Source organism: Haliotis rubra, unplaced genomic scaffold (genome assembly GCF_003918875.1).
Source record: "Haliotis rubra isolate DU_JTF1 unplaced genomic scaffold, ASM391887v1 Scf20, whole genome shotgun sequence".
Taxonomy (NCBI): Eukaryota; Metazoa; Mollusca; class Gastropoda; order Lepetellida; family Haliotidae; genus Haliotis; species Haliotis rubra.
The window spans coordinates 2,715,574-2,727,674 of record NW_025766003.1 but is presented as its reverse complement, the minus strand read 5'-3'; the positions used below and the strand labels follow the sequence as shown (position 1 = coordinate 2,727,674).

At 38.3% G+C, this 12,101-nt stretch overlaps 2 protein-coding genes and 1 long non-coding RNA gene across 11 annotated transcripts in view; 2 read left to right on the top strand and 1 right to left on the bottom strand.

Moving 5' to 3' along the window:
• The first annotated feature begins 573 nt into the window (after positions 1 to 573).
• LOC124275604 lies at positions 574 to 3,537 on the top strand. The gene is made up of 2 exons (XM_046711207.1): positions 574 to 1,754; positions 2,000 to 3,537. The coding sequence occupies exons 1-2, from the start codon at positions 1,496 to 1,498 to the stop codon at positions 2,635 to 2,637; spliced, it is 897 nt and encodes a 298-aa protein (XP_046567163.1). The 5' UTR covers positions 574 to 1,495; the 3' UTR covers positions 2,638 to 3,537.
• Positions 3,538 to 3,713: 176 nt separating this feature from the next.
• Positions 3,714 to 12,101, top strand: part of LOC124275607 — a 29,025-nt gene continuing 20,637 nt past the window's right edge. The window contains exons 1-2 of the long non-coding RNA XR_006898318.1: positions 3,714 to 3,988; positions 6,071 to 6,074. This is a non-coding gene — a long non-coding RNA (uncharacterized LOC124275607). The remainder of the gene's footprint in view (positions 3,989 to 6,070; positions 6,075 to 12,101) is intronic.
• The window catches only part of LOC124275602, a 40,760-nt gene continuing 35,043 nt past the window's right edge, over positions 6,385 to 12,101 (bottom strand). For all 9 annotated transcript variants that reach the window (XM_046711204.1, XM_046711203.1, XM_046711202.1 and 6 more), the window contains 2 exons: positions 9,217 to 10,147; positions 6,385 to 7,712 (listed from right to left, as the gene is read on the bottom strand). In XM_046711204.1, coding sequence (XP_046567160.1) covers positions 6,400 to 7,712; positions 9,217 to 9,994 — 2,091 coding nt within the window. In that variant the 5' untranslated portion in view covers positions 9,995 to 10,147 and the 3' untranslated portion in view covers positions 6,385 to 6,399. The remainder of the gene's footprint in view (positions 7,713 to 9,216; positions 10,148 to 12,101) is intronic.

The following is a 12,101-nucleotide window of genomic DNA, read 5'->3' as shown; positions in this document are numbered from 1 at the left end:
CACACTCACTCACTACTAGTATTGGTAGTGGTCACTAATGACCACACAAGCCCTCAGAGATATAGCATTAGCTGGATTCCTGTTAATCGCTCAACTGGAACCTCCAGGAAAACAGATTCTTCTCTACTCTCTGTTGCTCGCTTACGGTGAAATTCAATGTTGAAATTCGTTTTTGTCTACAATTTCACCCGTCTAATACGGCGATATGTGTCTGTCCCAATGAGTCCAAGTGTATTATTTTCTGCAAACTAGCAGAAAGTTATTTAGATAGTCTTATGCCACGAAATGCCGTTTGCGCCATGAATGAATGAATGAATGAGGCAAAGTATATATACTGAGTGTAACATCTTGTTTTCATGTTTTCTTTGTTACACTCAGTATATATACTTTGCCTCCACGTCATGTTACATTTCTGCTTGACAACGGTACAAGAATCTGTATCGAAACGTCGTACGCTCGTAATGTACATCGAAACGTCGTACGCTCGTAATGTACATCGAAACGTCCTACGCTCGTAATGTACATCGAAACGTAATAAAAAAGTTGCTACTCCTAAATTTTCCACTTTCCAGGTTCCAGAGTCCCACTCAAAGAAGTTATTCAGATCGTAGTTTGGTAGTAATGGGGACGCTATCTCTCTGTCTGTGCACACATATTAAAGACATACACATATATAAAGTTAGATTCATTAACACATACGAATGATACAGTTATGTACACTATACCTTGCTTAAAGAAGGAAATTCTGATTAGTATGGAAATAATTACCATATGATTACTCGTGTCTGTAACTATGTGTGTATGTTGTATAGATGTGCGTCGTTGTTTAAACGACTAGTTAATTATTACTACACTAAAAGTACTGTTTTCACCTCAGTCAAAATAGTTGCCGATCTACTCTTAGGCATAAACAGATCAAAGCAAAAAAGTCGGTATAAAAATTCTTTCCCCTCAATTAACCATGTACCAAATGGCTCTGGACAAATTAGGCTGTATGCAAATGTCACAAGGCAACGCGTTCACTATGATGAGATAATTTTCGTCTTATTGATGTATATCACTTAATTAAGAGCAGTTCCAGATGTACCCTCAGTCAATCCATAATAGATTACCACCGACAGGGACGGCAGCCATCTACTTCAGTTGTGACGACACCGCTTCGAGAGATAACACTCTCTGATGAGCTGCCCCTGGGGTGTTTTTACAACACCTATTGTCTGTGTCCATTGAAATCCAGCGAAGCAAGGAAAGTATCTATCTGGTTTACTTCCTTATCTGTCACAATAAACATGAAAGGTGAGTTGACTTAATTAACTCTAACCCAGGATGTACAGAGTATTAGGAACAGCAATCACTCTAGGCAGCAGATTGGCTTAATAACAGGATTACCTGAACACTTATAATGCAGTGGACGAGACAGACAGGACACATTTAATTTCTGCCTTCATTGGAAACTGGTGACTTTTCATTCGCATGTGTTGCCATTCGTATCATTATGGATATACCATCTCATCTCAGCCAACCCTTGAGTATCGACACCAATATTTCATACTCACTGGACCTTAGTAAGTTTCCGGGTTTAGAAGACCCACAACATAAGAACCAACCGGCCCTTTTAATCGCATCGTGTCCTGTTGCTTCGTCTGTCACATCTTCTGTGCTATTAGAAGCCGAGGGAACAGGAGATGTGATCCCAAGTCCGACGCTGGATAACACAGCGGATGATATATTGCAAGATTTGCTGTCAATCATTGGTAAGTATCCAGTTTGGATGTTCAGTTTGATTATTAATACTCTGCGAGGGTGAAGACGAAATGTTCTGGTAACAATATACAGCTTTCCATAATCACATACCCAGTGCGTCACTGTACTTCCACTGTCAAGACGGGGTCATATATCATCATTATTACCGTAATATGAACGCAAAGGGGAAACCGCTCTCGGTGCATATTCCCTTTACGCTGTAGCCGTAAAATAATGTGTTACACTCTTCTTTCAGAAAAGCACGAGCCAGAGTACAAGGCCAACATAACAGACTGCAATTACGACAAAATGACACGGGAGACTTCACCCCCCAACAACCATCAAGTACGACGAACACAGCCTCACAGGTCACAACCAGATCCTCCCTGCTTGACAAGTCGACCCAAGTCTCAAGCTCGGTACCAACACTCTACAGTATTCCACTCAGAACAAGGCAGTGTAGAACAGAAGTGTCTGTCTAAATACGCACTGGACGCAATATATCAAAACCTCATTTATCCAGAAGTCAACCGAGGCCACGGGTTTACGTTAGACACTCTTGTTCAAAGTGTACGTCGGGATGTGCAAGGTGACCGTGTCCAGACCTCCAGTAGTGGTCAGTTAGTGTTTGGAGACTACATCACAAGACTGAAATCAGTTACAGGATGTGTAGGTAAAGATGTGTCGCCAGGACAAAATACCAGAAATCAAAGGCCAGTGAAGAGGAAACGTTCACATGATGTGTCATGTGACCACGATACCCCCAAAAGATCGAGATGTGATGGACAGTCAAATGACGTCAGGGTTTATTGTGCACCGGTGCAACCTTCGTTTCTGAACAATGGGGGTTTTCTGGTAAACAGAAGGGTCCGGGAACTCATGTGTTCAATGTGACGAAGTCGCATTCATCCATAATGAATTAAATGTGATTATTTATATACCCGAGTGGTAAATGTTATTAACTTAACCACGTTGTTTTTGTTATGCAAATAAAACTATAAACACATTAGAAAATGCACAGATATATATCTGTACTTTTGTTATTTTTACCCCAAACGATACAAATAAAACCCGTACGCCACAGGGAGAAAGAAGTTAATAAAACTGTCGTTTTTCTTTGTATCTAGAGCAATGCCTGTAACTACAAATACTCTTTTCAAGTGGTCTGTCATATATACATCATAAGGTCCTGTGAAGCTGAGTCCATGATGCGCAAAATTTTGACAGTTCTGAAACTCTTCGCTCTATTGACAAGGTAATCACGCGACATACAGACAACAGGCGGTGACAGGACGGGAAAACCACATTTCAAAAATGACTATTGCCGGGATTCACTAAGCATGTTTTGACAGCATAGCCGGGAGAGCCACATTCCATGTTCACTCAACCGTAACTATTGCCGAGAGAGCCACATCAATTTAGGCTATGTGTTTCAGAAATGTGGCTCTCCCGGCCTGTAACCCAACAGGCATGGTAGGGTTATCCAGGCGAGGTCATCCCAAGTGTCAATATTACAAAGTGTATCACCAAAGGTATGAAAATATCTCTTCAGATTTGGTGTTGACAAAGAAGCGTCTGTAAAATGGCAAATATTTTAACTGTTAACTGTTGTGAGATTAAATTTCTCTTGGACCTCAAATAGAAGAATCATAGGATGATAAATTGAGATTCAAGTTTTCACGCAAATGTCTACATCTTTGTAAGCGTAAGTGTAATGCATATGTAAGACCTGGTGAATAACTACCGTTATGCAATAATTGTGTCTCATGGAAAATGGGTGGTCAAGTGCGGCTATTGCACTTTTTATGAATAGACAACTTATTTGCTGCATTAGTAGTTGCGACGTTTCGGTGTAGATCCTAACACCAGCAAATGATGATGTGTGTTAGGATCTACACCGAAACGTCGCAACTACTACTGCAACAAAGAAGTTGTCCATCCATAAAAAGTGTTCCACTTCATCATACCAGCTTCTAAATGCCACTTAAGGAAGTACTCCAGTTAAAGATGACACAACACAAAAAGACAGTAATAATATTATTATAACATTAAGGCTTGATTACAGGTTATGATGGCTTGTTGTATCATTGACAGTGCAGGTAGACAGGGCGATAGTTTGGGGGTCCCACGGTCCCTCTTGCCACTGTCATGTGACAACATAGCCCCAGGGGATTGGCTGAAAAACTGTTGTTATTGGAACCCATGGCACCAGTGCATTGATCCCCCAAACCCTATGATATAGTTAGTAAAGGGCAGGGTATTGGGTTACTTGTGCAAGGGACTGGGGCAAAATATCTAGCCCTTACACATAACATCCTTACCTAAGTAAATATAAATTGAGACTGTGTAACTTTTGTTTTCTTAACATTAACCATTAATCGCCAATATGAACACCATCTGGACACAAGTCTAGCATACACTGAAAACTGCTATAAGAGCTATATCACCAGCAAGCAATAAATGGCTAAGCATAGTATTATCCCAAATATACCAAAATATAGATAATTTCACAAACAAAATCATGAATACAAACAGCAAAAAGCGTAGGCGACATCACCTAACCCTGATGGACATGGATAACCCGATAAAGCATGGAATATACCAGTAGAACTGTCATTGATGTAAAACAGGACGTGCTGTTGTCATACATACACTGGATAGCATAAACAAAATTGTTTTTCAATACCTAACATGCTGTGTTTATACCAAAAACGATTGACATCACCAAATACTTTCATAATATCAGTTAAACGTACAAAAGTAGACTGTTTGGAAGCTTCTAAGCTACTTCTGATTCAAAAAGAAATGTTTTGAGTGCTTCTATTTGCACGAAAATATTCTGTTCAACGTTAAAACATTATTACATTCAACCCATTTACTAAAGCATGCATTCAAAATGTCAGATTAAATCTTTCGTGGGCCTGAAAGAAGGAAAGCTTACTAATGAGACTTGTACATTTTTAAAATAAATAAAGGTTTGTTCAAATCAGTCAGATTTGTAAAGGTGCAATTTAATGACATACAAAAATTGGAAAGAGTTTTTTTTTAATTTTTATAAAATGGACATGATATTAAAATATGTAATTCATCTTCAGTAATTTTGTTATTACACTGTTTAAAATATTGTGGTCACATTCTTTTATATATACCGAGAAACAGAATGGGTTATGATCAGCTTTCTTTATAGAATTTATAACATTACTGCACCAAACATCAAGGCAAATACTGTTTTCAAAGACAAATGTAAATAGTCTAAACTCTTCTTCAATTACTCAGCAGACTGCCTTTATACTAAATTGGTATCGGTGTCTACATTGGTTTCTCGATTTTCTTACTGTTTTGCGCAGGGATTATATTAATTACATACATTCTAAATTATTTACGTCTACATATAAGTTAAACAGTATGTATCTCTCTATCGTCGGACGTCTGAGGTTTGTAATGACGAAAGTAGATACGAGCTCTGCAGGATGACAGGTGTATTCCACGTGCTCTTTGAAGCGGAGGAGTTAATCCGGTTACGTCCGAGTAACCAAATTTGGAACCGTCATGTTTTGTCTTTTTCCTTACAAGACGGTAGCCACAGTGTTTGACCTGACGTATTTTTCGAAGTGAAACGTTGACTTGCACCTGCATGTGTTTGTGACGAGCGTCACGCTTGGAACAGCATACACTAACCATTTTACGAACACCTGGTATCATCAGTATCTGATGGTGATTCTTAAATACACGCCTTGTCTGAATCCTAATTTAGACACTTCTTTAGTACAGATATATTGTGGTTATGAAAATATATATATATATATATATGTGGGTGAATATGACACGGCGTCTGACATAAGCATATGTACAACTCACCAACGAGTTGGTTAAATTGGTCAGCAAAGCAAAAGGGATTATTATCAAAAGGTGATGATACCAGCAAATGGCAATCTAATGTTTCCTATTCCATTATGATTTGATTCAAGTTTGTTTTGTTTTTTTATTTATTTTTTTTTGTTGTTTTTTTTGTTTGTTTGTTTGTTTTTTTAAAATTATTCATTCAAAATCAGTAGATACATGTATACAAAGTACATGATGCAACAACACTTGTACACCGTAGAACAGAAATTCATATGGGTTGGCATTACAGATATTGGGATCTTCATTAGGCTGGGAATGTGTGCAGTAGAGATGACCATTTTCTGTCAAATTGTAATATGTTTTAATTCTTACTGGCAATAAACTTTTCTGTCTTGAAAATATCACTCAATATTCAAGTTTTATTCAATAATTTAATCTGTTTGATCACAACATATCGTGTCACCTGAGAGCCTATATACGAAAGGTACGTACGGTTTATTCTACAATAACTGTATTGTTCAAACCTCTCAAGGTTTTCGACTTTAACCCTCCCGGGAACAACTAGTGTTTTTTTCTGATTTTTAATGGTCCATTCAGATAAAGAACATCATGCTATTTTTGCTCTTTACGCAAAATGGAACCTTTTCCTGGAGATAGTAAAGACTGGGTATTCTTTTTATATTGACTATTTATACATATCTGCAACATCTATGCAACTTGGGCCTCACTGCGCAATCATGTAAAAATCGACAAATGTATAGACTGACGCATTTCAAGTACATTCACGTAAGGCGAAGGTACCTGACATCCATTTTATTCGCCTGGGACGTTCATGTATGGAGCAATTGGGGGCAAAACGTCATTATGTTTGTGTAAAAGTTGCACAGCTAGTTCAAGGGCATGGGTGGCGTTCTCTGCGACCACCGTGTTAGCCAGACTACGCGTCCACGTATTATGGTATGCCGACAATTTTGCGTATTCGTTGTCGATCAACACGTGAGGAATGTCCAATAAGGTACTGAGAATATGACCGTGTAGTCTGTCCGTGATGACAACGCGGCCACGTTGGAGAAATATCAACCCATTGTTAGCCATCAAGACGGCAGTTTCCATCGTTTTTTTACCTTTCGGCGTATACCATTTTATCCAGTCTGAACACAGTACTGTAATGTCAGGTGGTATAAGGGGCAATGTATATCTAGGTGATTCCACGTCCTCTCGTTTTAGCCATAGAATGTCAAACGAAGGGGAGATAAATCTTGGAACAGCACCAATCTGAAATGCCATGTCAGGAGCCATCATTAGATTTGGTTTACCTTTAAAGTAACGTTCTGCATATGCTAATGATTGTCTGTCTCGCAATATCATGGTAAAATTGTCTTTCTTCTGGTATAATTCTTGGCAGAACAGAAAATGCTTTTTCAAATCTTTCTTTAAAAATACACTTTGAGGGAATAACATCATTTGAAAGTTGGAAAAACGTTTGAAAAAATCATCACGAAGTATATCATGTGTAGGATATCCCACCAAATTCCCACCACCATGGAGTAAAACAATAAGGTCCTTGTGGGAGTAGTTTGTTGCCAGGGTTTGGATTCTGTCGAGTGTCTTGTTGGTACACCTGTAAGTACTGCAATAATACACAATCTTTATACCAAGACGTCTTAAGAGATACACTTCCCCAGTTGTTATAGCAGGATCCCCTTTATTTTCGAAAGCAGCAATATCTAAAAGAATTGCATATTTGTAGGGAGATAGTATATCAGAAAATAAATTAAACTGAATGCGCTGTGCCTCCTTGATAATGTCAATGGATGTTGTCAGCTTTGGGGAAAGAATATCAGTTTCTGTCGGTGTCTTTATCAGTTTAGTGTTGAGGAATTTGTCAACATTTGCTTTGTCATTGGGCACAGCAAAGTCTAAGGAAAAATCTCGAATGTAGCTCGAGAATGAAATTCCCTTAAAAGATTTTCCGTAGAACTCCCGAGTATCATCTCTTAAGACACTGCGTGTGACATGTCCATATTCATCGGCGACGTTGTGGTTTATTCTCACGTAGTTATGACTCACGCCGACGAAGCAAATGCCGAGGAGACATATTCCCAAGAAACGAAATCCAGCAGAAACTGAAATGTAACAAAGCTTAATATCAATGTTTTATCAGATTTTCATATTAATATGCCATAAGATTATTTTTTACGAACACGCAGTTCGTGTATGGTTTGATGGGTTTTTCTTTACATATAGTCCAAACAGTATGTATCTCACGTGTGGGTTCGAATCCCGGATGGGAGTCAACCCGACACAAGTACCAGAATATGTACTTTACTAACAAAGTGTAATCCAAAATATAGCATATATTCTATATATATGACACCCTTTACGCCAAGTGGAACCTTTTTTTACTAGGGATAGTGAAAACTGGGTATTCATTTGTACTGACTAGCTGTACTTACTTGTTTACATCTAAAATAATAATATTGTTTTTATCATCTAATGGAGGGTGTTATCGGTGCAATAAAGCAATCTGATAAACTTGGTATCGAAATCTCATAACTATGCAAATTACGTCAATCTACGAACTACTTTCACAAAACTCCATACACGCCATGCGAATCCTAAAACGTTTAACATTTCATTGATGACGTCGTCGCGAGTTTACATTGTTTGTGAACAAACATGGCTGCCTCCATTCTCAAAATTGGTGATTCTGTAAGAATTGATGACAGAGGTTCTGGAGTCGTAAGTGCAGTACATTGACTTTGGAAAAATGAAACGGAGTACTTCGTTTAAATTGAAGGTACGGATTATGAGGCACGACTGAAAGGCAATCGTCTAAGATAAGTACCAACCAAGGATTTGGATTTATCGATCACAATACAGACAACGAATCGATTCCGTCAGGTATAAGAAACTGATATTGATGAGGTGATTACCCGCAATGAAAATAGAAACACTGCCAGGAAAACCCTACCCGATTTTGTTGTTCATTTTAGACAGAAAGATCTTATTTAAGCATGAGTTATGTTTGCACTGTATTAGCGACTAGTCACAACCATATGCTGCCGTCATGAACGACCTTCACCTTGGTGTACCGCTAAGTATTCCTACGCGAATACTTGATTCTCTTTATATAAATTCACGTAGATTTTGCTTCTTTTTTTTTCAGGGTAATTTAAAGAATGATATTATATGATAAGAGATTATTAACCTCGTGTGTTTCCGTATCATTAATATCATATATTAGGAATAACAAAATATGTATTATACTCGCCACAGGCTCGCATAATACAATTTTTATTCCTATTATAAGATATTAATGATACGGAAACACACTCGGTTAATAATTTCTATATATTACGATACCTTCTTTATTCATCGGGTAATTCACGTATGGTTTATTGGATTTGTCTGTAATATTACTGTGAATGGGCGGGTATGGTTTCAAAAGGTTTAGTATTATTAACAACAACAACAGAAATAAGTTTCTCCATTGGGGAATCGAACCCGAGGTCTTCGGTGTTACGAGCCGACTCTGTATCCTACTTTGGCTGTTGTACGTTGAGTGTACGTTAATATTCATACACAAGTAGAAGAAAGAATACTGATGGCATAAAAACCTATGCTTACCTGATGAAGACATAATGAAGACTGATCCGTGTCCTGCTTTCTTGCTCACAACATACATAATTAAGCCAAAGGTACAGATGGCAAGCCAAAAGAAATTAGTCCCCATAGCTTCCCTCTTCCCAACTGAGTAAAGCAACAACACAACGAGGACCCTTTTGAATATGTTGGCGACAGAGTGACTGACCACTGACATGTAGAGCAGCACGACGTTGGTGGAAATGTAGGAGTAGACGACATGAAGGAAACTAGACAACAATGCTGTTCTAACCAGGAAGGAGATAGATGTTGAAACTAGGTTTCGAGAACTAATGAGTTCAAAGACAACAGCCAGGAACAGACAAACACCTGTAATGATGAGGACTACACCCTTTCGTCTCAGCTGAACTGTTTTAGATGAAGGATCCCCTTGTTCCAGTTTGATGGCCACGTTTCTGAATCCAAGGATTAAATTAGATAAGAGGGCCATTGCAATGCCAGCAAAAGACATTGTGGTGTTCAGAGACGTTCCACAGAAACCCACAGCGCCGCTTATGATGACTGGAAGGCTGAAATATGAAGACGCTGGAAGGGTCTTGCCTAAGACAAGGCACTGAATTATTGCGCTTGTTACTGGTTCCAGGAGCTTTATGGCGAAGGTAGATGACGCATGCACTAACGTCATACTGTAGTTTGTTGCCAGAGTAGCAAGACCGTGACAGATGACCTTCACCCATAAGGTTTTCTGTGCCTTTGAAGAGTGTGATCCACAGAGATATAGTTCAGTAAGTAGGCAGCACATTGTAACCTGACATAGCGTAATGATGATCGCCCACAGGATCCCACAATCCAGGACAGTGTTTGATGTTTTCAAGAAGAGCCTAGCAAACTGATGGCACAGGAACGAGGTAATGGTCCACCCCAAAAAGGCTATGGCTCCAAAGGTGATCTTTCCCTGTAAAGAAAAGACAATATCTCTATTTAAACGATTCACAAGATTGCATACAACAGATTAAGCCATATCTCCAACTGGAGTATACATATAACATAACGCATAAAAAGACAATATACGAGATATCAGAATAAGGTTTGCTCTAAGGGTCTAACATAAATCATGTTCTAAAATAGTAACAGTAATGGTCTTATCGTAAATAGCTCGAATTAGTGGATAACAGGAAGTATACAATGTAAACGGAAGCACTCAAATGTAGCATAAAGCATCGTCTAAGAAATAAATAACAGTAACAATGTTACACATAACTATTCAATATAAGAAAAGCAAGATTTATGGATGTCAACCGTCAACTAACGATTCAACGATCTAAAAATATATGAATATCAAAAGCACTGATACTGGCTGGGATAAATGATTTTACAAGATAAAAGTAACTATACTACGAAATGCACATCACTTAACAGATAACAGGTATCGTTGTCAAGACATAAGAAACATTCGTGTGGTAGGGGGAACTATACAAAAATTACTTAGCTGTCATGAAAAGCTCTGATACCAGCTGGGATAAATGACCTGTTTGTTATAAATATTAGCAGTTGCAGGTGGCGCTTTGAAGGTTAAATGTAAAATTCGCTGAACAAACACCTGTGGTTCAAACTTACTTTTCGAGCAAACTATTAAAAAAGTTAAGTCTTGGGAATCATTGATCCAATGATCAACTTTGAACTGACATAAACGTCGCACACAAAAACTTTTGTTGTACTTTCTTTATTCAGTATTGTCAATGAGTTATGTTTTTTTCAAGAGGCTTAGATTTGTTGGAATGAATCCAGATGTGTAAAACCCAAGACTTTGTTTGAGGGATTTGTAGGAATGGCCATTTGCCCCATGGTACTGTGTTTAACTGTCTCATCACGATTGTTCTCGAAGCCAAAAGACATGTATGAAGTGCAAATGCTATAAATATGCCGTTCTTTGGATGAAAGGGTGATTGAACATTTCTGAGGAATCTGGCTATTATTCCGTTTGGGAAGTATTCATTCCTTTCTATATGCCACATATATCACATACGTACTTTTGGGACCCAAAGTTTTGTACACGAATTGTTGTCTGCGACATCACACAAGATCCTGCGCATTACTGGTATTCCCGAATTGTTACATCCATTTCTAAATTTCGACATATTCTTACTATAAGCACCGCAATCCGCATTTCGTAAGATGATATTCTGATGTTACTTTTTTTGTTTGTTGGCAACTTCTTTGAGGGTCATTTTACAAGTTGGGAAGTACAATATAGACAAACGTTATCGATAACAACTTGTCTATTTCGTGCGTACGACATCGCGATACAGATTCTTGAATGTCATTCCTGGTTGACAACGGTACAAGAGTCTGTATAAAACGAAATATAAGGAGTTGTTATACATAAGGTTTATCTGTATGGTTTGGTGGCAGTAGAGATTTGTATTTGAAATGATTGTCAGAAACAGGAATTATTGAAACGCACGTACAATATGTAGTGTTGAAGAGGCCAGGTTGTTCAGGAGCAGCATGATGGCGATTTGCGGTATTTTACGACCTGGCCTGCTCTCCTCTACTTGCTCAATGCCAGTTGGATTGTTCTCTGGCAACAATTAATTCAGTTGCAGATTTTATGGTTCAAACAAAGAATATATTTCTGATCATATATCGCCATTCACTGATTTCACTGTTTCATTCTGTTCGAACTGAAATTACCTCGAGGTTCTCAATATTTCTCAGCATTATAACGATTTATTGCATATTGTTTCTCGCCCTGGTGAAATACAGACACGAAACATCATTGTCGCCATCTTAGGTGCAGGTTTTCGAAATTGAATATATTCAGGGCACATATCTTTACATATACATTCTGAATTCAGTACAGTTTTCCGAATGGTAAACGTTGTGCGGGTATTAGCTGCACACAGACA